Below are 27,819 nucleotides of genomic sequence, written 5' to 3' on the forward strand. Positions count from 1 at the left end.
CACAGAGAAGCAAGCCCAACAAGGACTATAATTGTATGTTCTGTGGAAAGAAGTTCACAGACAGCAGCAATTTGAAACAGCATGTCAGAATACACACAGGTGAGTGAGATTGGAGGTCCCAAAATAGAACCCTGGGGAACAGCATGTCAGAATACACACAGGTGAGTGAGATTGGAGGTCCCAAAATAGAACCCTGGGGAACAGCATGTCAGAATACACACAGGTGAGTGAGATTGGAGGTCCCAAAATAGAACCCTAGGGAACAACATGTCAGAATACACACAGGTGAGTGAGAGTGGTGGTCCCAAAATAGAACCCTAGGGAACAACATGTCAGAATACACACAGGTGAGTGAGAGTGGTGGTCCCAAAATAGAACCCTAGGGAACAACATGTCAGAATACACACAGGTGAGTGAGAGTGGTGGTCCCAAAATAGAACCCTAGGGAACAACATGTCAGAATACACACAGGTGAGTGAGAGTGGTGGTCCCAAAATAGAACCCTAGGGAACAGCATGTTATCAGAATACACACAGGTGAGCAAGATTGGTGGTCCCCAAATAGAACCCCAGCGTTGCTGATATTCTTTCTCAGTGCAAAAGTTTGTCCGCATGTCAGAATACTGAGAATACACACAGGTGAGTGAGATTGGTGGTCCCAAAATAGAACCCTAGGGAACAGCATGTCAGAATACACACAGGTGAGTGAGAGTGGTGGTCCCAACATAGAACTATCCCCAGGGAACAGCATGTCATCAGAATACACACAGGTGAGCAAAATTGGTGGTCCCAAAATAGAACCCCAGCGTTGCTGATATTCTTTCTCAGTGCAAAAGTTTGTTGAGGTTCGATGAGTTGTTTTAAGATATTGATTCACTAATTTTAATACAAAACAAACTTTGAGAGGTTTATGAAGTAGATGATAGATCCTCAGGCCCTAAAAGTTCAGAACAAAACTATCATTTCCTCCAGTGTTTACTCTCGCTGGAAATTGAGTGCGCCAAATGAAGCTTTTTCTCCAAAATTTGGCTCAGTAATTCCTCAAAGTGTCTAATTAATGTGATACAGCATTGCAAATTTGTGTGCGGCAAATATAATTTTCACTGGCTAAATTAGCGACATACAGCCTTTGAGTAAACACTGATTTCCTCCCCCCTGCAAATTTGAGAAGTCAAAGCAGGGACTAGGAATGGAAAGTGATTTCACTTATGACCTTTTCAATTAAAACTTATCTTTCATGAAATTTGTTTACTTATTACAATTTTCAGGAGAAAAGCCGTACAAATGCAGTCACTGTGGAAAGGGATTTATCCAGAGCAGCAACTGCAGGCTACATGAAAGGACACACACAGGTATGTACAAAGTATCCCATCCCTAAATGCTATATCTCTGCTCCTTGGATAATTACAGGTGGTGTATGACGTGCAGTCCCTAAATTCAGTAAATTTTCATCGTCAACCGTGTAATTGAATGGGATTATTTTGAAATTTTAAAACGCTTGAAATATCACAAACAAATAGGCCTATGTTGATAAATAATATCAATACAAGCTAAAACCGTTGGGGTTCGATAATGAACCCCACAAAACTAACCGAGTATATGGAAAATGCCATACGGCCGGGCGGTTTCACGAGTTGCCGGCTCGATCATGTCATCCGCCGCCTGGATAATTATTACCTACTTGGGATATATACTGCCTCAAAGGCCAGAGCAGCAACTGCAGGCTACATGAAAGGACACACACAGGTAAACAAAGTATCCCATCCCTAGAAATGCTATATCTCTGCTCCTTGGATAATTATTACCTAATTGGGACATACTGCCTCTGGCTTTTAAAAGTCCACATCTCAAAGGGTATGTAAAGTATCCCAGCCCTAGAAATGCTAATATCTCTGCTGAGCTGCTCCTTGGATAACTCATTACCTACTTGGGATATATGACCAGTTGAAGTATTTCCTAAATAAAAGAGAGCAAAATAAATTATTTCCTTTGTTTGGCTGTATCTTAAATCTATATATCCGACTTCCGACTGATTCTGCTTGATCACATTTGTGGAATCAGCATGAAGAATGCATTAAAATGAGTGCAAATAAGCTTAGTATTGGTTCATTGCTTCTTGATAGCTCTTGATATTTTTGGAAAATATTCCAAAACTTGGGACTTTTTATGTTGTAACCTTAAAAGTTTGATTTTATCCAATTTTTTTAGGTGAGAAACCTTTCAAATGCAGATGTGGACGCGCCTTTATCAAAAGCAGTAACCTGAAGCTACACATGCGGACTCATACAAAAGAACGACCATACCAGTGTATGGGGTGTAAAAAGGGATTCACTTGCTCATCGGATCTGAAGAAACATCGCAAGAAAAGTCAGGTAATAGATTATAGGTCCTTGAATTGAGCCTTGGGGAATCCCATATATAGTCAAATAAGAGCTCATACAAAAAACACCATACATGTGCATGGGATGTAAAAAGGGCTTCACTTGCTCATCGCATCTGAAGAAACATCGCAAGAAAAGTCAGGTAATAGATTAGAGGGCCGTGAATGGAGGTTTGGGGAATCCCATATATAGTCAAATAAGAGCTCATACAAAAAACACCATACATGTGCATGGGATGTAAAAAGGGCTTCACTTGCTCATCGCATCTGAAGAAACATCGCAAGAAAAGTCAGGTAATAGATTAGAGGTCCGTGAATGGAGCCTTGGGGAATCCCATATATAGTCAAATAAGAGCTCATACAAAAAAACACCATACATGTGCATGGGATGTAAAAAGGGCTTCACTTGCTCATCGGATCTGAAGAAACATCGCAAGAAAAGTCAGGTAATAGATTAGAGGTCCGTGAATGGAGCCTTGGGGAATCCCATATATAGAGCATAAGAGCTCATACAAAAAAACACCATACATGTGCATGGGATGTAAAAAGGGCTTCACTTGCTCATCGGATCTGAAGAAACATCGCAAGAAAAGTCAGGTAATAGATTATAGGTCCGTGAATGGAGCCTTGGGGGAATCCCATATATAGAGCATAAGAGCTCATACAAAAAACACCATACATGTGCATGGGATGTAAAAAGGGCTTCACTTGCTCATCGGATCGGAAGAAACGGCGCAAGAAAAATTGGAGGTCCATTACACTGGTACTCACTACTCATACTCAGGTAATAGATAAGAGGGTTCTGAATTGAGCCATGGAGAATCTCATAGTTAACTAACATGAGTATTCATACTGTAGCTTAACCATTAATGCTGCGTAAGTATGAACCATGTGGTACAGGGTAAATAGGCTGAAGGTCACACTGGAAGCTGAAATGCATAATATCGAGGGTTCAGAACCAGAAAGCTGTAACTCACCATGACCAGCTCTCACAAAATGAGCATAAAGTTTGCTCAGGCCTTTGGTTTTCAAAAATCAATATTTCCTATACAATGAATGTCTCTTGTTTTCTATTGAATGTTGTCATGATGGATTGTATCTTCAATAGCGCCCTGGCGACTTTATGCTCATTTTGTGGGTGCAGGTGATTGTAAGTTGAACCTTTCTGGCTCTCAACCCTCGATATATGTTTGGACATTTACACTGAGGTGCTCCAACACATGTTGACAGCGATTGTTGTCCTAAATTACTTGTACTTTAAAATACATTAACTTCCTTCTTTTATTGATGTGTTTGTAACCTCAGGACAAAGGCAACACAAAGTGTGCCAATGCGACACATGTATATCCTGATTCAGTGTACCCGCCAGGTATAAACGATGATGCACCGGCTGCTCTTGCCACTACATCAACAGGTGAGATTGGGTGTATTCATACATTTGGGTGTATTCCTAATAGATTTGGGTGTATTCTTAATAGATAATAGACCTTGGTGTAGATTATTCATCCAGTTGATAAAACAAAAATACAGAAATTAAATCAAATACTGGAACTTGCGTTTTGTTGACATGATGTTTCGTCTGAAACCATTGGACATCATCAGGTGACTGATTAGGCCGATTGGTCACGTGAGAGATGGCGATCAATTCCTTTCAGTGCTTGGTCCCACGCGCGCGAGAGTTGAAAGCGTAGTCATCCTGTCCCGTTCAGCAACAGGCTTTTGACTCTGTATTGTCATCTGGGAGAGAGTTGAAAGCCTGTCGCTGAACAGGACAGGAGGACTGGAATAGATTGGGTGTATTCTGAATACACTTGAGTGACTAAATGGGTGTATTCCTTATACATTTGGGTGTATTCCTAATACATTTGGGTGTATTCCTAATACATTTGGGTGTATTCCTAAACGATGATTCTGCATCTGCACCGATTGCTGTTGCAACTACTCTTTACATCAGCAGGTGAGATTGTTGGTCCCAAAATTGAACCTTGGGGTACACAAATGTATTTCCTAGGGAGAACAAAGGAATGTTAAATATGTTAAGGGCAAAGTAATGGGAGAGAACCTGGACCTTTTTTGACTTCATTATTTCTGAAGTTAAAGTTCAAAGTATATAAAACTATACATGTTTGGAAAGGAAATGATTAAATGAGGAATCCTTATTTAATCATAAATGTTCTGTTCAGTTTTTGATAAATCACAAAAAACACTTTTTTACCCGAAATTTTTTTGTGACAATATACCATTTTCACGAATCTATTTTCGTTAAAATATCTGCACCTCGTACTTCTACTTCATGAATAGCTGACATCCCAGCACCACAGAATAGTGGTCAGATGACAGAAGAAGTCTCTACCAGCACACAACCTACTGCTACCGTGACAACAGTTGTTAAGCAACCAGTAACCAAGAAACTACATAGGACAATACGTCAAATACAAGCAGGTAAGTAAATACCAGATGCACTTCCCACAATGCATTTCTTCCAAAAATAGTCTGTACTGATTTGCTATCACATGCAAAATGGGTCGATAGTGAGAAAAAGTTCCTCAATTAATATCCAGATCCTGCAAAATATGAAATTTCTTCACTATGACCCATGTTTAGCCAGTGTGTTCTCAGTATGAAAAGAAAGGGAACCGGTATACCTATACAAAGTGATAGTGAGTGTCATTTGATGTAATGAGGTAATGCACCATGTTGCAAAGGATTTTGGGAAGGAAAATTTTTAAATTTGTGACTCTAAGATTTGAAACACAAAAAGTGCACTGCAAATATAGATGTAGCACAAAATTGTATTCTATTTGTATTATGATGCAATCTTATCAAACCAGTCAGAATTTAAAGGAGACATTTTTGAAATTGCACAATAAGCAAGTGTGCTTGTAACTTATTACTATAATTACATCAGTAGCATACTTATTTGGTTGCCAGTTTTGACAATATGTCAATCTGTCAGATTGTGTCACAGATATTCCGCATACTAGCAAATACTAGATTGCCATCCTATAATCAGGGTTAATGTGGCATAAACCAAGGTTAATATGGCTCAAACCAGAGGTAACATGGCTTAAACCAGGGTTACCATGGCTTAAACCAGAGTTAATGTGGTTTTAACCAGTGGTAACATGGCTCAAACCAGGGGTAATGTGGCTCAAACCTGCCTGAGAAGTTCTGACTTTCAATCAAGCAATCATAATTGGTTAATTATGTCATCTGAGTGACCAATTTATATGCAGCACCTAAATTTTTAGGCTTGATCCTCTTCAGCTCTACCCCAATTTTTAACCATGTTGTTGATTGGCTCAATAAATCGTAATAGTCTTCTTGTAACCAATCAGCAGGTAGTACTTATGGGGTTAACCTACCACCATTCTAACCATGTTGCTGATTGGCTCAATAAATCACAATAGTCTTCTTGTAACCAATCAGCAAGTAGTTCTCATGGGATAAACTTGTTTGGGATTTGTCACTATGCAGTGATCATAAATGATATCAAACTGACTTTTGTACTCTATAAATGGGTTATTCCAATTGAAAACCACACACCCTTATGGAAGAAGTGACTGTAATGGCCCTCACATGGAGCGTAGATTTCAAATGGGGTCACTCGTTCAGGTAACCCCATTTGAAATTCACACACCCTGTGATGAAGACCAAGGTCATGTCTACAATTAGTGGTGTATGGATTTCAACTGGAATTGCCAATTATAAGCAGATTGTGGCAAATAAGTTGTTCCCATAAAGGAAAATGTATGTACATCATCAGCTTCACATACTTGTGGTTGATGTATTGCTAATACATGAAGGTGTATTCCCAACACCTTCCTAATACATTTTGGTTCTTGATCACACAGGATTTTCAGACATCACAGTTGAAAAAGAGGAAGAGGAAGTACAGCAACAGCCATTTCAGCAACAGCAAATGCCTCAGCAGCCACAGGCTCAATTGTTAACACAAGAGCAGGTGGACACATTACAGCAGGAGGCTATTAATCAGCAGGTATGATATTAACCAGCAGGTGTGCTATTAATCAGCTGGTATGCTATTAATCAGCATGTATAATATTAATCAGCAGATATGCTATTAATCAGCAAGTATGCTATTAATCAGCAGGTATGATATTAATCAGCAGGTGTGCTATTAATCAGCAGGTGTGCTATTTATCAGCATGTATGCTATTAATCAGCATGTGTGCTATTAATCAGCAGGTATGCTATTAATCAGCATGTATGATATTAATCAGCAGATATGCTATTAATCAGCAAGTATGCTATTAATCAGCAGGTATGATATTAATCAGCAGGTGTGCTATTAATCAGCAAGTATGCTATTAATCAGCAGGTATGCTATTAATCAGCAGGTGTGCTATTAATCAGCAGGTATGCTATTAATCAGCATGTATGATATTAATCAGCAGATATGCTATTAATCAGCAGGTGTGCTATTAATCAGCAGGTGTGCTATTAATCAGCAGGTATGATATTAATCAGCATGTGTGCTATTAATCAGCAGGTGTGCTATTAATCAGCAAGTATGCTATTAATCAGCAGGTATGTGCTATTCAGCAGGTATACTGTACCGGCTATATGCATGGCATGCTTTTTAAAGGGAGCTGATCAGGGTTACTGGAAAATTTCAGCCCGAATCGCAGGTCAAATAATCAGAAAGTCACCCCATTTTTTTCTTATGCATTAGTTTCTATGGGACAGGAAATTGTCAAAAGTATTCCTAATGCATTTGGGTACATTTCTGAGACAGTTTGGGGTATTCCTAGTGTATTTCTGAGACATTTTCTATTCCTAATACATTTGTAACCATCAAGGAACCGGGTGTAAAGTTGAACATTTAAGAATCTTAGGTTTTGCATCAGTCAAAATTGCCTTAAAACAAGCAATTACTGCGTATTTTCACGGTCTATCGCGAAAGTACGCAACGCTCTATCGTGTACACGCGAAGGCACGCAGTGCTGGTGTGATTGTTAGACACGGTACGAGCGAACAATCGGCCCTCATGAATATGCGAGAACTTACATCATATAATACACAGGGACTTTGACTGGTTGTACTCTCTGCTTTCTTTCTCCTCTGTGATTCCTTATACTTTTGGGTGTATTCCTAATACATTTGGGTGTATTCCTAATCCATTTTGGTGTATTTTCTCCTCAGGTTGTGATAGATGAGCAGTCCACGCCAATACAAACCCTCCAGCCATTACAAGCTACACCGCATATGTTAGGACAACAGCCAACACTTGCTGTGGGTGGTCAACTACTGGGTTATTTACCTGTACCACAACAACAAACAAGTACATGTAAGTATACATAGTAATGAGATAAGAGGTCCATGAATTGAACCTTGAGGAATGCCACACCACATATGTGGTGACAACAGCCAACACTTGCTGTGGGTGGTCAACTACTGGGATATTTACCTGTACCACAACAACAAACAAGTACATGTAAGTATATATAGTAATGAGATAAGAGGTCCATGAATTGAACCTTGAGGAATGCCACACCACATGTGGTGACAACAGCCAACACTTGCTGTGGGTGGTCAACTCCTGGGATATTTACTTGTACCACAACAACAAACAAGTACGTGTAAGTATATATAGTAATGAGATAAGAGGTCCATGAATTGAACCTTGAGGAATGCCACACCACATGTGGTGACAACAGCCAACACTTGCTGTCGGTGGTCAACTCCTGGGATATTTACTTGTACCACAACAACAAACAAGTACATGTGTAAGTATACATAGTAATGCTATAAGAGGTCCCTGAATTGAACCTTGAGGAATACCACACCTCATATGTGGTGACAACAGCCAACACTTGCTGTGGGTGGTCAACTCCTGGGATATTTACTTGTACCACAGCAAAAGACAAGCGCATTCCATTTTGACATGTATCTGAGGTAAACAACTAGTCCTTGCTATGAGTGCTCCAGGAGCTAACTTAAAGTCATGGTTCATTTGAGAATTACAGCATTTATTTTCTTTTTAAATTTGTTGACTTTTAACTTCCTGCAGCAAATAATGTGACACAGGCCCAGATGGTGAATACTACTACAACTCATGTGAGCCAACTTCAACCAATTGGTGAGTAATACTTAGATAGATATTAAAGGTCCCTGCATTGACCCTTGGGGAATACCATTATAGTTACACAGACCCAGATGTTTAATACCACTAGTCAAATTAGCCCACATTAACCAGTGGGTGAGTACACTTAGATGTGACTGCAGCAATATAATGAGATTACAGGTCCCTGCATTGACCCTTGGGGAATACCATTATAGATACAGACCCAGATGTTTAATACCACTAGTCAAATTAGCCCACATTAACCAGTGGGTGAGTACACTTAGATATGACTGCAGCAATATAATGAGATTACAGGTCCCTGATTTGAGCCTTGGGGAATACCATTATAGTTACACAGACCCAGATGTTTAATACCACTAGTCAAATTAGCCCACATTAACCAGTGGGTGAGTACACTTAGATATGACTGCAGCAATATAATGAGATTGCAGGTCCCTGATTTGAGCCTTGGGGAATACCATTATAGTTGCTCAGACCCAGATGTGTAATACTACTAGTCAAATTAGCCCACATTAACCAGTGGGTGAGTACACTTAGATATGACTGCAGCAATATAATGAGATTACAGGTCCCTGATTTGAGCCTTGGGGAATACTGTAATGTAGAATCCCATCTACAAGCATTTGCCTCTATATATATATATATATATATATGAGGGTATTTTGACGAAAGAGATGGAAAGGCAAACACCAACAAAAACATTACAAGAGATTGGTCTTACAATAATACTTGTTTCAACAGCCACCCTTATCAGTAATATATTTGCTCAAATTCCAAAAAATGTTTTTGTGGAGGATGTCTTTTTTTCGTCAAAAAACCCTCATTGACTATTACAATGTAATGATATTAGAATAATATGCATGACTTGCCTCCTGTGTTTGCTGTCTAATTCTATGCATATTTCTGGATATTTATTTGCAATGGCTTACCCCGTATGTCTATTATGTTTCTTGTATTTTTCTGAATATATGCATGGCTTACCCCCTGTATTTCTTGTCTAAGATGTTTCTTGTATTTTCTTTATGGTATATGCATGGCGTACCCCTTGTGTGTCTTGTGTTTGTCTATGTTTCTTGTATTTTTTCAATGTGTGTGCTTAGGCTTACCCCTTGTGTTTCTTGTCAAAGTTTGTGCTTCATGGTTTTTTTTAGGATATATACAATGTGATAAAAAAAATGTTGTTTGACTCGAACCCACAACCTTTTGATTATGAAACTCACGCCCTAACTATTGGGCCACCGTGCTTTGAGAAAATATATCGTACTACCTGTGTTTCTTGTCCAACCCATGTTTTTGTGATATATGCATTACTTAACCTCTGTGTTAACGTTTCTTGTCTAAGTCATTGTTTCTTGTATTTTTCAAGATACTTGCATGGCTTACCCTTTGTTTTGTGTTTCATGTATAGTATCAGAATATATGTATGGTTTCCACCTGAGTTTCTTGTCTAAAAGTCAGTGTTTCTAGTATTTTCTTTGAATATATGCATGACTTACCCCAGTGTTTGTTGACTAAGTCAGTGTGTTTCTTGTATTTTCTTTGAATATATGTATGGCTTACCCTAGTGTTTCTTGTCTAAGTCAGTGTGTTTCTTGTATTTTCTTTGAATATATGCATGGCTTACCCCAGTGTTTCTTGTCTAAGTCAGTGTGTTTCTTGTATTTTCTTTGAATATATGTATGGCTTACCCCAGCGTTTCTTGTCTAAGTCAGTGTGTTTCTTGTATTTTGTCTTTGAATATATGCATGGCTTACCCCAGTGTTTCTTGTCTAAGTCAGTGTGTTTCTTTTATTTTCTTTCAATATATGCATGGTTTACTGCAGTGTTTCTTGTCTAAGTCAGTGTTTCTTGTATTTTCTTTGAATATATGCATGGCTTAGTCCAGTGTTTCTTGTCTTAGTCAGTGTGTCTCTTGTATTTTCTTTGAATATATGTATGGCTTACCCCAGCGTTTCTTGTCTAAGTCAGTGTGTTTCTTGTATTTTGTCTTTGAATATATGGATGGCTTACCCCAGTGTTTCTTGTCTAAGTCAGTGTGTTTCTTGTATTTTCTTTGAATATATGTATGGCTTACCCCAGCGTTTCTTGTCTAAGTCAGTGTGTTTCTTGTATTTTCTTTGAATATATGCATGACTTAGCGCAGTGTTTCTTGTCTAAGTCAGTGTGTTTCTTTTATTTTCTTTGAATATATGCATGGTTTACCCCAGTGTTTCTTGTCTAAGTCAGTGTTTCTTGTATTTTCTTTGAATATATGCGTGACTTAGCGCAGTGTTTCTTGTCTTAGTCGGTGTGTTTCTTGTATTTTCTTTGAATATATGCATGGCTTACCCCAGTGTTTCTTGTCTAAGTCAGTGTGTTTCTTGTATTTTCTTTGAATATATGTATGGCTTACCCCAGCGTTTCTTGTCTAAGTCAGTGTGTTTCTTGTATTTTGTCTTTGAATATATATGCATGGCTTACCCCAGTGTTTCTTGTCTAAGTCAGTGTTTCTTTTATTTTCTTTCAATATATGCATGGTTTACCGCAGTGTTTCTTGTCTAAGTCAGTGTTTCTTGTATTTTCTTTGAATATATGCATGGCTTATTGCAGTGTTTCTTGTCTAAGTCTGTGTTTCTTGTATTTTTTCTTTGAATATATGCATGGCTTACCCGTTGGTTTCTTGTATTTTTCAGGATATATGCATGGCTTACCCCCACCAGGCTTCCCTATGCATCACCCATATCCAACTGCTTCTACCCCTATGCCACTGCAGGCCGCACCCAGTAACAAGCATGCCACACCCGGTAACAACCAATAATTTGTGCACAAAACAAGTTCAAATTCTGCACTTCTTTTTTATGTCATATACTGCTATGTCTGGTCAGGGCAGAAATGAGCTATTGCAGCCAATACATTTACTCTTTACTCTTTAGCTCTGATTGAAGACCTCTTTTGTTGAAATCAAATGAGAATTTAAGAAACAGTGATTGAAAACCCAAGGAAGGAACAAAATCAAAAGTTGTATTTCATGTTCTAATCAGTGGAAACATGGCGCTAGTTGGCTTATTCGAGAATGCTTTGTGTATAAATCAATAGGGCATTCAATGGAGCAATCTACATCTTTTGAATTTGCATCTTCCAGGAGATTTTTGATCCTTGTGTCTTTATTTTCTTGAACGATTTCAACAAATGGGTTCTTATATACGAGCTAAAAGATACAGCTATTGGTTGCTACTTCTAATATTGACATATCTGGCTTTGTTAACGATAAACAGGTGTACAAATAATTGGTATCTTTAAAATTGTTTGCAGTCTGTCGTGTCAGACCTCCTTATTGGCTTGTCGTATGAAGACCCAAAAAGTTAACCTCAGTATGTACAATGTATTGGTAAAAGTCTGACACTGAACAATAATCTGTGTCTTTAACTTAAGCTTGCACGTACGCTATCGATACATATCACATGGATCGCAATTAAACAAGCACACTTGATAACTTTTGCAAGGGTTGGCTTAAACCAGGGTTAACATGGCTTAAACCGGGGTTAGCATGGCTTAAACCAGGGTTAACATGGCTTGAACCAGGGTTAATATGGCTTAAACCAGGGTTAACATGACTTAAACTAGGGTTAACATAGCTTAAACCAGGGCTGACATGGTGCAGTTCATTTCTTTTTGGGCTTGACTCCAATCTGTGCTGCAGTTAGGAACTGCCTTGAGTTCAAATCATATGTCCATGGTACTAATAATATTATGTGACCACCGACTGCAAATGGGCTGTAATGTCGGCAGAGTTTCTTATGAGATATGATCCAATAGAAAACAAAGGAGTCAACTCTTGCTGATTTTGACTACCTTGCAAACAAGCAACAGTGCCAGCTGCCATGTAATATATCATTGTAAAGCTTATTTTGAGGAAAAGTTACCTGTCCAATTTCAAAAAGTGAAAATGCCGACATTACAGCCCATTGGTGGTGGATGGGCTATTCCACTTGAAATCCATACAATAAACCTACTATGGAAGACGTGATCTCCCAAACAGGATGTGTAGATTTCAAATTCAGGTAACCCCATTTGTATTTCAAACCCCCTGTTGTGTACTATGTATGTCAGCTACAGGCAAAACACGCATCACACAGTAGTACACGGTACGATATTTTGCATTTGTGTGCGTGACAGGGGACTAATTTTAGGATTGTTTAAAAGAAAGACTATAAAAGTAATGTTTTGCCCAAGCATCTCACGTTCTGTGGTCGCTTGGTAAATATTCAAAGTCAAATAAAATTTGGGGAAAGGATGCACAATAAAATGAGCCAATCCCTGCTGCTTAATTTTTTAGATTCCCAAGCCTATGTCCAAATTCATTCACCCGATAATTTTTTCTGGGACACCCTGTACAACTCTAACAGAGAGTGTAGAGTCACACATTCCAGTAACCCCATTTTAAATCCGCACTCACTGTGTGGGAGATTAAAGTCATGTCTTCCATAGGGGGTGTATGGATTTCAACTGGAATAGCACAATCCACCTCAATGTGCTCTACTTTCTCATAATAATAGAGCCCAGTTCAAAGCTGCTATTCTAATGCTATCCTTGCTGGATTCAACAGGGACTGCCCTTTGAGGAGAGCGAGAGCAATCGCTCACTTCTGCTCTCTTTAAATCTGATATAGAGAATGATTTTTTTTCTCCTTAGTTGACCATTTTCTTCTTACATTTTATTTTAAATGCTCTACACAGCTCTCCTTGAAGGCTCCAGAAGAGCTATTTAATGTTCTGCTGCAAATTCCAAAAGACAGTCCTCGATTCAATGGTGTTTTTTTTTTCTTCAATTCAGTCACCACTTCCACCTACACATCGTATCACCAACCCATGGTCCAGCACCAACCACAACACCACCAACAACATCACCATCAGCTACAGCACCAACAGCATCTTCATCATCATCAGCAGCAGCAACAGCATCAGCCACATCATCATCAGCAGCAGCAGCATGCACATCATCAGAGTCTGTCTACTGCACTCCCACCTATGGGCAACTGGCATGATCCACTTCAGAATAATCCCATGAACACCCAGCAACAGGAATCTAAACGTAAGTGTTAATGGGATTGGTGTGGTTATGGGTAGGATGGGGTAAACACATGTTTACCCCATCTACAGCGAAATTTGCCCTTGCTTTTGATATTTTTTGATATGTGATATCGATGTTTACCCCATCTACAGCGAAAGGATGGGTGCGGTTAGGGGTAGGATGGGGTAAACACAAGTCGTATGGGATGGGTGCGGTTAGGGGTAGGATAGGGTAAACACAAGTCTTATGGGATGGGTGCGGTTAGGGGTAGGATGGGGTAAACACAAGTCTTATGGGATGGGTGCGGTTAGGGGTAGGATAGGGTAAACACAAGTCTTATGGGATGGGTGCGGTTAGGGGTAGGATGGGGTAAACACAAGTCTTATGGGATGGGTGCGGTTAGGGTAGGATGGGGTAAACACAAGTCTTATGGGATGGGTGCGGTTAGGGGTAGGATGGGGTAAACACAAGTCTTATGGGATGGGTGCTGTTAGGGGTAGGATAGGGTAAACACAAGTCTTATGGGATGGGTGCGGTTAGGGGTAGGATGGGGTAAACACAAGTCTTATGGGATGGGTGCGGTTAGGGGTAGGATAGGGTAAACACAAGTCTTATGGGATGGGTGCGGTTAGGGGTAGGATAGGGTAAACACAAGTCTTATGGGATGGGTGCGGTTAGGGGTAGGATGGGGTAAACACAAGTCTTATGGGATGGGTGCGGTTAGGGGTAGGATGGGGTAAACACACAAGTCTTATGGGATGGGTGCGGTTAGGGGTAGGATGGGGTAAACACAAGTCTTATGGGATGGGTGCGGTTAGGGGTAGGATGGGGTAAACACAAGTCTTATGGGATGGGTGCGGTTAGGGGTAGGATGGGGTAAACACACAAGTCTTATGGGATGGGTGCGGTTAGGGGTAGGATGGGGTAAACACAAGTCTTATGGGATGGGTGCGGTTAGGGGTAGGATGGGGTAAACACAAGTCTTATGGGATGGGTGCGGTTAGGGGTAGGATGGGGTAAACACAAGTCTTATGGGATGGGTGCAGTTAGGGTAGGATGGGGTAAACACAAGTCTTATGGGATGGGTGCGGTTAGGGGTAGGATGGGGTAAACACAAGTCTTATGGGATGGGTGCGGTTAGGGGTAGGATGGGGTAAACACAAGTCTTATGGGATGGGTGCGGTTAGGGGTAGGATGGGGTAAACACACAAGTCTTATGGGAGGGGTGCGGTTAGGGGTAGGATGGGGTAAACACAAGTCTTTTGGGATGGGTGCGGTTAGGGGTAGGATGGGGTAAACACACAAGTCTTATGGGATGGGTGCGGTTAGGGGTAGGATAGGGTAAACACAAGTCTTATAGGATGTGTGCGGTTAGGGGTAGGATGGGGTAAACACAAGTCTTATGGGATGGGTGCGGTTAGGGGTAGGATAGGGTAAACACAAGTCTTATGGGATGGGTGCGGTTAGGGGTAGGATGGGGTAAACACACAAGTCTTATGGGATGGGTGCGGTTAGGGGTAGGATAGGGTAAACACAAGTCTTATGGGATGGGTGCGGTTAGGGGTAGGGATGGGGTAAACACAAGTCTTATGGGATGGGAGGGGTAGGATAGGGTAAACACAAGTCTTATGGGATGGGTGCGGTTAGGGGTAGGATGGGGTAAACACAAGTCTTATGGGATGGGTGCGGTTAGGGGTAGGATGGGGTAAACACACAAGTCTTATGGGATGGGTGCGGTTAGGGGTAGGATAGGGTAAACACAAGTCTTATGGGGTGTGTGCGGTTAGGGGTAGGATAGGGTAAACACACAAGTCTTATGGGATGGGTGCGGTTAGGGGTAGGATAGGGTAAACACAAGTCTTATGGGATGGGTGCGGTTAGGGTAGGATAGGGTAAACACAAGTCTTATGGGAGGGGGGCGGTTAGGGGTAGGATAGGGTAAACACAAGTCTTATGGGATGGGTGCGGTTAGGGGTAGGATGGGGTAAACACAAGTCTTATGGGATGGGTGCGGTTAGGGGTAGGATGGGGTAAACACACAAGTCTTACGGGATGGGTGCGGTTAGGGGTAGGATAGGGTAAACACAAGTCTTATGGGATGGGTGCGGTTAGGGGTAGGATGGGGTAAACACACAAGTCTTATGGGATGGGTGCGGTTAGGGGTAGGATGGGGTAAACACACAAGTCTTATGGGAGGGGTGCGGTTAGGGGTAGGATGGGGTAAACACACAAGTCTTATGGGATGGGTGCGGTTAGGGTAGGATGGGGTAAACACACAAGTCTTATGGGATGGGTGCAGTTAGGGGTAGGATGGGGTAAACACACAAGTCTTATGGGATGGGTGCGGTTAGGGGTAGGATGGGGTAAACACACAAGTCTTATGGGATGGGTGCAGTTTGGGGTAGGATGGGGTAAACACAAGTCTTATGGGATGGGTGCGGTTAGGGGTAGGATAGGGTAAACACAAGTCTTATGGGATGGGTGCGGTTAGGGTAGGATGGGGTAAACACAAGTCTTATGGGATGGGTGCGGTTAGGGGTAGGATAGGGGTAAACACAAGTCTTATGGGATTAGGGGTAGGATAGGGTAAACACAAGTCTTATGGGATGGGTGCGGTTAGGGGTAGGATGGGGTAAACACAAGTCTTATGGGATGGGGATGGGGTAAACACACAAGTCTTATGGGATGGGTGCGGTTAGGGGTAGGATGGGGTAAACACACAAGTCTTATGGGATGGGTGCGGTTAGGGGTAGGATAGGGTAAACACAAGTCTTATGGGATGGGTGCGGTTAGGGGTAGGATGGGGTAAACACACAAGTCTTATGGGATGGGTGCGGTTAGGGGTAGGATAGGGTAAACACAAGTCTTATGGGATGGGTGCGGTTAGGGGTAGGATGGGGTAAACACAAGTCTTATGGGATGGGTGCGGTTAGGGGTAGGATGGGGTAAACACACAAGTCTTATGGGATGGGTGCGGTTAGGGGTAGGATGGGGTAAACACAAGTCTTATGGGATGGGTGCGGTTAGGGGTAGGATGGGGTAAACACACAAGTCTTATGGGATGGGTGCGGTTAGGGGTAGGATGGGGTAAACACAAGTCTTATGGGATGGGTGCGGTTAGGGGTAGGATGGGGTAAACACAAGTCTTATGGGATGGGTGCGGTTAGGGGTAGGATGGGGTAAACACACAAGTCTTATGGGATGGGTGCGGTTAGGGTAGGATGGGGTAAACACAAGTCTTATGGGATGGGTGCGGTTAGGGGTAGGATGGGGTAAACACAAGTCTTATGGGATGGAGTGCGGTTAGGGGTAGGATAAACACAAGTCTTATGGGATGGGTGCGGTTAAACACAAGTCTTATGGGATGGGTGCGGTTAGGGGTAGGATGGGGTAAACACAAGTCTTATGGGATGGGTGCGGTTAGGGGTAGGATGGGGTAAACACACAAGTCTTATGGGAGGGGTGGGGTTAGGGGTAGGATGGGGTAAACACACAAGTCTTATGGGATGTGTGCGGTTAGGGGTAGGATGGGGTAAACACAAGTCTTATGGGATGGGTGCGGTTAGGGGTAGGATGGGGTAAACACACAGTCTTATGGGATGGGTGCGGTTAGGGGTAGGATGGGGTAAACACACAAGTCTTATGGGATGGGTGCGGTTAGGGGTAGGATGGGGTAAACACAAGTCTTATGGGATGGGTGCGGTTAGGGGTAGGATGGGGTAAACACACAAGTCTTATGGGATGGAGTTAGGGGTAGGGGTAAACACACAAGTCTTATGGGATGGGTGCGGTTAGGGGTAGGATGGGGTAAACACACAAGTCTTATGGGGTGGGTGCGGTTAGGGGTAGGATGGGGTAAACACAAGTCTTATGGGATGGGTGCGGGTGGGGGGTAGGATGGGGTAAACACACAAGTCTTATGGGATGGGTGCGGTTAGGGGTAGGATGGGGTAAACACACAAGTCTTATGGGATGGGTGCGGTTAGGGGTAGGATGGGGTAAACACACAAGTCTTATGGGATGGGTGCGGTTAGGGGTAGGATGGGGTAAACACACAGTCTTATGGGATGGAGTGCGGTTAGGGGTAGGATGGGGTAAACACACAAGTCTTATGGGATGGGTGCGGTTAGGGGTAGGATGGGGTAAACACAAGTCTTATGGGATGGGTGCGGTTAGGGGTAGGATGGGGTAAACACAAGTCTTATGGGATGAGTGCGGTTAGGGGTAGGATGGGGTAAACACAAGTCTTATGGGATGGGTAAACACAAGTCTTATGGGATGGAGTGCGGTTAGGGGTAGGATGGGGTAAACACAAGTCTTATGGGATGGAGTGCGGTTAGGGGTAGGATGGGGTAAACACAAGTCTTATGGGATGGTCTTTATGGGATGGAGTGCACAAGTCTTATGGGATGGGTTGGGGTAGGATAAACACAAGTCTTATGGGATGGGTGCGGTTAGGGTAGGATGGGGTAAACACACAAGTCTTATGGGATGGGTGCGGTTAGGGGTAGGATGGGGGAAACACAAGTCTTAGGGGATGGGTGCGGTTAGGGGTAGGATGGGGTAAACACACAAGTCTTATGGGATGGGTGCGGTTAGGGGTAGGATGGGGTAAACACACAAGTCTTATGGGATGGGTGCGGTTAGGGGTAGGATGGGGTAAACACAAGTCTTATGGGATGGGTGCGGTTAGGGGTAGGATGGGGTAAACACAAGTCTTATGGGATGGGGTGCGGTTAGGGGTAGGATGGGGTAAACACAAGTCTTATGGGATGGGTGCGGTTAGGGGTAGGATGGGGTAAACACAAGTCTTATGGGATGGGTGCGGTTAGGGGTAGGATAGGGTAAACACAAGTCTTATGGGATGGGTGCGGTTAGGGGGTAGGATGGGGTAAACACACACAGTCTTATGGGATGGGTGCGGTTAGGGGTAGGATGGGGTAAACACAAGTCTTATGGGATGGGTGCGGTTAGGGGTAGGATAGGGTAAACACAAGTCTTATGGGAGGGGTGCGGTTAGGGGTAGGATAGGGTAAACACAAGTCTTATGGGATGGGTGCGGTTAGGGGTAGGATAGGGTAAACACAAGTCATGGGATGGAGTCTTATGGGATGGGTGCACAAGTCTTAGGGATGGAGTAGGATAGGGTAAACACAAGTCTTATGGGATGGGTGCGGTTAGGGGTAGGATGGGGTAAACACAAGTCTTATGGGATGGGTGCGTTAGGGGTAGGATGGGGTAAACACAAGTCTTATGGGATGGGTGCGGGTTAGGGGTAGGATGGGGTAAACACAAGTCTTATGGGATGGGTGCGGTTAGGGGTAGGATAGGGTAAACACAAGTCTTATGGGATGGGTGCGGTTAGGGGTAGGATAGGGTAAACACAAGTCTTATGGGATGGGTGCGGTTAGGGGTAGGATGGGGTAAACACAAGTCTTATGGGATGGGTGCGGTTAGGGGTAGGATGGGGTAAACACAAGTCTTATGGGATGGGTGCGGTTAGGGGTAGGATAGGGTAAACACAAGTCTTATGGGATGGGTGCGGTTAGGGGTAGGATAGGGTAAACACAAGTCTTATGGGATGGGGGCGGTTAGGGGTAGGATGGGGTAAACACACAAGTCTTATGGGATGGGTGCGGTTAGGGGTAGGATGGGGTAAACACACAGTCTTATGGGATGGAGTGCGGTTAGGGGTAGGATGGGGTAAACACAAGTCTTATGGGATGGGTGCGGTTAGGGGTAGGATAGGGTAAACACACAAGTCTTATGGGATGGGTGCGGTTAGGGGTAGGATGGGGTAAACACACAAGTCTTATGGGATGGGTGCGGTTAGGGTAGGATGGGGTAAACACACAAGTCTTAGGGTGCGGGTTAGGGGTAGGATGGGGTAAACACACAAGTCTTATGGGGGGGGGGGGGTAGGATGGGGGTAAACACACAAGTCTTATAGGATGGGTGCGGTTAGGGGTAGGATGGGGTAAACACACAAGTCTTATGGGATGGGTGCGGTTAGGGGTAGGATGGGGTAAACACACAAGTCTTATGGGATGGGTGCGGTTAGGGGTAGGATGGGGTAAACACACAAGTCTTATGGGATGGGTGCGGTTAGGGGTAGGATAGGGTAAACACAAGTCTTATGGGATGGGTGCGGTTAGGGGTAGGATGGGGTAAACACACAAGTCTTATGGGATGGGTGCGGTTAGGGGTAGGATGGGGTAAACACACAAGTCTTATGGGATGGGTGCGGTTAGGGGTAGGATGGGGTAAACACACAAGTCTTATGGGATGGGTGCGGTTAGGGGTAGGATGGGGTAAACACACAAGTCTTATGGGATGGGTGCGGTTAGGGGTAGGATGGGGTAAACACACAAGTCTTATGGGAGGGGTGCGGGTAGGGGTAGGATGGGGTAAACACACAAGTCTTATGGGAGGGGCGCGGTTAGGGGTAGGATGGGGTAAACACAAGTCTTATGGGATGGGTGCGGTTAGGGGTAGGATGGGGTAAACACACAAGTCTTATGGGATGGGTGCGGTTAGGGGTAGGATGGGGTAAACACACAAGTCTTATGGGATGTGTGCGGTTAGGGTAGGATGGGGTAAACACACAAGTCTTATAGGATGGTGCGGTTAGGGGTAGGATGGGGTAAACACAAGTCTTATGGGATGTGTGCGGTTAGGGGTAGGATGGGGTAAACACACAAGTCTTATGGGATGGGTCCGGTTAGGGGTAGGATGGGGTAAACACACAAGTCTTATGGGATGTGTGCGGTTAGGGGTAGGATGGGGTAAACACACAAGTCTTACGGGATGGGTGCGGTTAGGGGTAGGATGGGGTAAACAAGTCTTATGGGATGGGTGCGGTTAGGGGTAGGATGGGGTAAACACACAAGTCTTATGGGATGGGTGCGGTTAGGGGTAGGATGGGGTAAACACAAGTCTTATGGGATGGGTGCTGTTAGGGGTAGGATGGGGTAAACACAAGTCTTATGGGATGGGTGCGGTTAGGGGTAGGATAGGGTAAACACACAAGTCTTATGGGATGGGTGCGGTTAGGGGTAGGATAGGGTAAACACACAAGTCTTATGGGATGGGTGCGGTTAGGGGTAGGATAGGGTAAACACACAAGTCTTATGGGATGGGTGCGGTTAGGGGTAGGATAGGGTAAACACACAAGTCTTATGGGATGGGTGCGGTTAGGGTAGGATGGGGTAAACACACAAGTCTTATGGGATGGGTGCAGTTTGGGGTAGGATGGGGTAAACACAAGTCTTATGGGATGGGTGCAGTTTGGGGTAGGATGGGGTAAACACAAGTCTTATGGGATGGGTGCGGTTAGGGGTAGGATAGGGTAAACACACAAGTCTTACGGGATGGGTGCGGTTAGGGGTAGGATGGGGTAAACACAAGTCTTATGGGATGGGTGCGGTTAGGGGTAGGATGGGGTAAACACAAGTCTTATGGGATGGGTGCAGTTTGGGGTAGGATGGGGTAAACACAAGTCTTATGGGATGGGGTGCGGTTAGGGGTAGGATGGGGTAAACACAAGTCTTATGGGATGGGTGCAGTTTGGGGTAGGATGGGGTAAACACAAGTCTTATGGGATGGGTGCGGTTAGGGGTAGGATGGGGTAAACACAAGTCTTATGGGTAGGAGGGGTAGGATAGGGTAAACACAAGTCTTATGGGATGGGTGCGGTTAGGGGTAGGATGGGGTAAACGCAAGTCATATGGGATGGGTGCGGTTAGGGTAGGATGGGGTAAACACAAGTCTTATGGGATGGGTGCGGTTAGGGTAGGATGGGGTAAACACAAGTCTTATGGGATGGGGGCGGTTAGGGGTAGGATGGGGTAAACACAAGTCTTATGGGATGGGTGCTGTTAGGGGTAGGATGGGGTAAACACAAGTCTTATGGGATGGGTGCGGTTAGGGGTAGGATGGGGTAAACACAAGTCTTATGGGATGGGTGCAGTTTGGGGTAGGATGGGGTAAACACAAGTCTTATAGGATGTGTGCGGTTAGGGGTAGGATGGGGTAAACACACAAGTCTTATGGGATGGGTGCGGTTAGGGGTAGGATAGGGTAAACACAAGTCTTATGGGGTGTGTGCGGTTAGGGGTAGGATGGGGTAAACACAAGTCTTTTGGGATGGGTGCGGTTAGGGGTAGGATGGGGTAAACACACAAGTCTTATGGGATGGGTGCGGTTAGGGGTAGGATAGGGTAAACACAAGTCTTATGGGATGGGTGCGGTTAGGGGTAGGATGGGGTAAACACAAGTCTTATGGGATGGGTGCAGTTTGGGGTAGGATGGGGTAAACACACAAGTCTTATGGGATGGGTGCGGTTAGGGGTAGGATAGGGTAAACACAAGTCTTATAGGATGGGTGCGGTTAGGGGTAGGATGGGGTAAACACAAGTCTTATGGGATGGGTGCAGTTTGGGGTAGGATGGGGTAAACACACAAGTCTTATGGGATGGGTGCGGTTAGGGGTAGGATAGGGTAAACACAAGTCTTATGGGATGGGTGCGGGTAGGGGTAGGATGGGGTAAACACAAGTCTTATGGGATGGGTGCAGTTTGGGGTAGGATGGGGTAAACACAAGTCTTATAGGATGTGTGCGGTTAGGGGTAGGATGGGGTAAACACACAAGTCTTATGGGATGGGTGCGGTTAGGGGTAGGATGGGGTAAACACACAAGTCTTATTGGATGGGTGCGGTTAGGGGTAGGATGGGGTAAACACACAAGTCTTATGGGGTGGGTGCGGTTAGGGGTAGGATGGGGTAAACACAAGTCTTATGGGATGGGTGCGGTTAGGGGTAGGATGGGGTAAACACAAGTCTTATGGGATGGGTGCGGTTAGGGGTAGGATGGGGTAAACACACAAGTCTTATGGGATGGGTGCGGTTAGGGGTAGGATAGGGTAAACACAAGTCTTATGGGATGGGTGCGGTTAGGGGTAGGATGGGGTAAACACACAAGTCTTATGGGATGGGTGCGGTTAGGGGTAGGATGGGGTAAACACACAAGTCTTATGGGAGGGGTGCGGTTAGGGTAGGATGGGGTAAACACAAGTCTTATGGGATGGGTGCGGTTAGGGGTAGGATGGGGTAAACACACAAGTCTTATGGGATGGGTGCGGTTAGGGTAGGATGGGGTAAACACAAGTCTTATGGGATGGGTGCGGTTAGGGGTAGGATGGGGTAAACACACAAGTCTTATGGGATGGGTGCGGTTAGGGGTAGGATGGGGTAAACACAAGTCTTATGGGATGGGTGCGGTTAGGGGTAGGATAGGGTAAACACAAGTCTTATGGGATGGGTGCTGTTAGGGGTAGGATGGGGTAAACACAAGTCTTATGGGATGGGTGCGGTTAGGGGTAGGATGGGGTAAACACAAGTCTTATGGGATGGGTGCGGTTAGGGGTAGGATGGGGTAAACACAAGTCTTATGGGATGGGTGCGGTTAGGGGTAGGATGGGGTAAACACAAGTCTTATGGGATGGGTGCGGTTAGGGGTAGGATGGGGTAAACACACAAGTCTTATGGGATGGGTGCGGTTAGGGGTAGGATAGGGTAAACACAAGTCTTATGGGATGGGTGCGGTTAGGGGTAGGATGGGGTAAACGCAAGTCTTATAGGATGGGTGCGGTCAGGGTTTTCTTTAACGCACAAATCACACATATTTACGCGTTCACACACTTTGCGGAGTGCGGACCCCTTCAAATCCCAAAGTCCAACACGTACAAAATCTTGAAAACATACACATTTAAATATTGTATGATTTGAATATAAAACTCCCAATATTGTGCATTCATTCTCGGCTTTTGGTGGCTACGTATTATTTTCTACATAAACAAAAGAAAACTAAGCAGCAGTGTAACCCAGCAGACTCATAAGTCACGACTAGCGACGCATTTACATAAACATTCGAGAGCTTGCGATATCCAGACGTACGTATCAAACGCCTGTGCCTCGATTCAAAGTCCCGTCACATACAAGATTTTGAATAGATGCATGAGCGTTTGATACCTACGTTTGGAAATCACAAGCCCTCTAATTATTAAACCTAACCCGAACTTAGCTCTTCATTATGGAGGTGATAATTGTTGGATACCCTTTGACCTCTGTACAACCTCCACGCTCAGTTCCCAGTCCCAGTTCGGGTTAAGCATATTGGCTTCAACGTTGTCCGATGCACACTAAACAAATCTAGGCTATTGGTGCGATTTATTTACTTATTCATCATGCATCAAAAGCTGACATGGACATACGTTTGTATCGAGTGCTGGGGGCGGGGGAGACTCAAAAGGGGTCATTAATATACCTACAATAAAGTCAAGTTATATTTCATGTTTTGTATGCAAAGCTTTCTTTATATTCAATTATTTCTTGACATGAATGTTGTTTCATTTCAGCCAAAACAAGCCCGGGGAAGAGGAACCACAGACGACGTAATGGAGCGTACAGATGCCTGTTTTGTGGACGCAACTTCCCTGACAGTAGCAATCTCAGACAGCATGAACGCACTCATACAGGTTGGTATCTGGGAGTCCCACAAGGTTCAATTTGGGGACCACTAATGTTATGTTTGTGCTGAAGCAACTTCCCTAATAGTAGCAATCTCAGACAGCATGAACGCACTCATACAGGTTGGTATCTGGGAGTCCCACAAGGTTCAATTTGGGGACCACTAATGTTATGTTTGTGCTGAAGCAACTTCCCTAATACAATTAATAGTAGCAATTAGCATCAATGCACAGAAACACACATTGGTATCAGTGTATCGGTGAACTCTAACACGTGCATTTTACGCTGGGAACAAAGCACACGCAGAACTATGCCTGGGGAATAGTTACTTTTGCAGGCATAGTCAAAACTGCCCACGCTTTTAACCAATCAGATGGCAGGCATCTTTAGATGAGGTATATAATCTATATTATGTACTGAGCCAATCAGGGATGTGGTAAGAATAGTCAGAAGGGCTGAAAGGGATTAAGCTTAAAAGAGCTAAGGGATCTGAAAGCTCTGTTTTAATTGGTCACTTTTATTATTATACTAGATCTCGCGCTTCTCGGGTTGGGCGGTTCTCGTGATAGGCCTATCTCTAATTACCCAACGCCCGTTACCTATAATACATGTCCTGACCGTTCAAACTACTATACGATATACGTCTCTCAATGATTAAGACACAACTATCAACTCTGTTTTGTAGCTGTGGCGCTTACTTCGGAACCTATAATCTGAAAACCCATCGTTCGCCTCTTCCAAACCCTGTCCTGCAACCACATCGGAGGACCCAAAAATATCTCGAAATTTTAGTAGTGTCTGGATGTAGGCCGTCAATTGCACCTGTTAGTCACTGTAATGCTTTCCGATGCTCGCACTTTTCGCCCGTCGGTACTCCAGCACTACTCTGGCGATAGCGCACACGCGATCGCACCCTTGAAAGCACGCGTTAGCGAAACCACGCGCACGCGATAGCGCACGGACAGAGGACGGACACGCCATAATTAGTATTAAGATAATGTACTTAACCAATTGTGTATTTTTTCATTCCTCAATTTTTCTTTGCAGGAGAGAGACCCTACACTTGTAGTCATTGTGGCAAAGGCTTCATTCAAAGCAGCAACTGTAAATTACATGAGAGAACTCACACAGGTATGCAAGTATCCCTTCCCTAGAAATGTTAATATCCCTGCTCCTTGGATGACTCATTACCTACTTGGGATATATACTTCCCCTGGCTTTAATGTCATCATCCCAAAGGCTTCATTCAAAGCAGCAACTGTAAACTAGAGTCAACAGACGCTGAATACAAGCCGCAATTTGACCCCTATAACTTGACCCCTGGGTTACGGATGGGGTAAACTGCTCTTGCACTGTGCTTAGGATGTCATAAGAAATATTCCTGGTAAATTTCAGCTTAATCGGAACTTATACATGGATTTTGATTTTTTGAAAATGTTTGATTGACCTTTTGACCCCCTTAATGACCTTTGACTTCAATGAAAAAAAAACCTTATGTACACCGACAAAATGCATTGTTCCAATTTTAATAAAAAAATTCTACTATGTTTAGTTGTCGAGATAAAAATTCTTAAAGTTATTTAGCTAAAAACAGGAAGTGACCACTTAATGACCTTTGACCCCCAAAATAAAAATACCATACATACATCAGGTAACACTGATTCATGTATGATGGTTATATTACTCTGGTCTGTTTACATTTTGAGATACAATTTTTTTGAACATTTTTGATAATTTTGGTTTTTGACCGGAAGTAACCCCTTAATGACCTTTGACCCCAAAACTGTAGGCATCCTAAAGACGCTGGCTAGTAGCGATGCATGTGTGCTAATGGCGACTCTCTGCTATGTAATTTGTAACGACAGTGATTTTTTGAATATTTTTTAGACTTTGACCGGAAATGACCCCTTAATGACCTTTGACCCCTTATCTGAGCACACCCTATAGACACCGACTAAAGTCGAGTCACATGATATAACCATGTCCTCATCGCATGAAATTTGTGGAAGGAGTAGCATTTTTTGTGAAATCACATTTTTGACCATTATAGCTAGGTCAAAGGTCACAGCAAGGTCAAAGTCAAATGGCAGGTTTGGCATAGTCCAGTGGTCATTTGGCTCAAGTATGGTTGAAATCTGTCGAAGCATAAGAGAGCTAGGGTGAAACGTGTCAAGTCACGCAAAATGTCACGAGGTTGCCAGAAGAAGAAGAAAGAAGAAGAATTGGAAAGAGACAGCACAAGCCGACGTTTGACGTCGGCTTGTAATTACATGAGAGAACTCATACAGGTATACAAAATATCCCATCCCTAGAAATGTTAATATCCCTGCTCCTTGGATGACTCATTACCTACTTGGATATATACTGCCCCTGGCTTTAATATCCTTGACTCAAAGCATTGTAAGCAATGACCGCAATTGGATAATGAAAATTTCACTGCGTCCAGGCTATGTTGAATAAACTAAAAGTGTGTGTGTCCACTATTAGATAAGCCCAAGGTGGGGTCCATGCCGTAAATGCAACCGACTGAATGACACGCATAGGTGATATCAGCACTGGTAGTAAATCCAAATTTTCTTTTCTTTTACTTCAATTGTTTGTTTCAATATTAAATGGGGACATATCGGACAGTAAAAGCTAACATTTTATGGAATAGTAATTTATATTTTATGGAAATGTTTCAATATGGCAATAAATGCACCCTGTTATCTATATCCCATGTTTTCTTTACTGTTATACAGATGTGAATCATTGACTTATATCATTTATTTGTTTGATTCCTAGGAGAGAAACCATTTAAATGTGACATATGCAACAAAGGATTTAGTAAAAGTAGCAATCTGAAATTGCACCAGAGAAATCACACAGGTCAGTATCAGGCTATTCTACAGGCAGCATGAGAATTGTCCTTTTTAAAAGGAATTTTTTTTTTTTTTTGGTCCAAATTTCCATGTATTTTATTTCTTTTTAGCCCATTTTGAGCTTTTGTGTCATGTATTTTACGCACTTTTCCCATTTATAAGAATTTTCCTTTTTTTTTCATTGAAATGTATTCTCACGCTTGATTCTATTTGAAATCCAGGCCCCCTATGTAAGGCATCATTTGAAATCCAGGCCCCCTATGTAAGGCATCATTTGAAATCCAGGCCCCCTATGTAAGGCATCATTTGAAATCCAGGCCCCCTATGTAAGGCATCATTGGCATGACCTTAATCTCCTACACAGGGAGTGTGAATTTAAAATGTGGTCACTTGACTTCATTTGAAATTTAACACCCCACTTGTGTTGATGATTAAAGTGATATATGTGGTGCCCTGTTGCTAATTAAAGCATTACTCTGATTGGCTAATTGAAGTGTCCCATGAAATTTAAGCAGGGCTCTGATTGGCTAATAGAGGAATCCCATGAAATATTTACATTGTGACTTTTGACAGTTTCTAGAAACCAATGATAATTAAAAAATATTTGTTAAATTATAAACATTAGCCACATGATTTTTGGCTGTAGAAACCAATGGCTAACACCGACACCAGCCAATACCATGTGGGGGTGTATTTTGGAAACATTTGGGTGTATTCCTAAAACATTTGGGTGTATTTCTGAGACATTTGGGTGTATTTCTACAGAATAGGAGAAGGAGAACCTGGACTCCCTATACCGCCACGTACAATCGCGCCATCAGCTATGGGGAGAAAATTTGAGTTTTGATAAATGCTACAACTTGTCTGCTGCTGTCATGTGTAATAATAACAACA

General features: G+C 43.3%; 2 protein-coding genes across 2 annotated transcripts in view; both read left to right on the plus strand.

Moving 5' to 3' along the window:
• On the plus strand, window positions 1-7,820 carry LOC140170447 (uncharacterized). The gene is made up of 7 exons (XM_072193815.1): window positions 1-99; window positions 1,268-1,351; window positions 2,208-2,371; window positions 3,685-3,793; window positions 4,681-4,821; window positions 6,234-6,379; window positions 7,546-7,820. The coding sequence occupies exons 1-7, from the start codon at window positions 36-38 to the stop codon at window positions 7,702-7,704; spliced, it is 867 nt and encodes a 288-aa protein (XP_072049916.1). The 5' UTR covers window positions 1-35; the 3' UTR covers window positions 7,705-7,820.
• Window positions 7,769-27,819, plus strand: part of LOC140170446 (uncharacterized) — a 21,479-nt gene continuing 1,428 nt past the window's right edge. The window contains exons 1-7 of the mRNA XM_072193814.1: window positions 7,769-7,837; window positions 8,414-8,482; window positions 11,161-11,271; window positions 13,301-13,558; window positions 23,953-24,072; window positions 25,112-25,195; window positions 26,849-26,932. Coding sequence (XP_072049915.1) covers window positions 8,437-8,482; window positions 11,161-11,271; window positions 13,301-13,558; window positions 23,953-24,072; window positions 25,112-25,195; window positions 26,849-26,932 — 703 coding nt within the window. The 5' untranslated portion in view covers window positions 7,769-7,837; window positions 8,414-8,436. The remainder of the gene's footprint in view (window positions 7,838-8,413; window positions 8,483-11,160; window positions 11,272-13,300; window positions 13,559-23,952; window positions 24,073-25,111; window positions 25,196-26,848; window positions 26,933-27,819) is intronic.

This window comes from Amphiura filiformis, chromosome 14 (genome assembly GCF_039555335.1).
Source record: "Amphiura filiformis chromosome 14, Afil_fr2py, whole genome shotgun sequence".
NCBI classification, from domain to species: Eukaryota; Metazoa; Echinodermata; class Ophiuroidea; order Amphilepidida; family Amphiuridae; genus Amphiura; species Amphiura filiformis.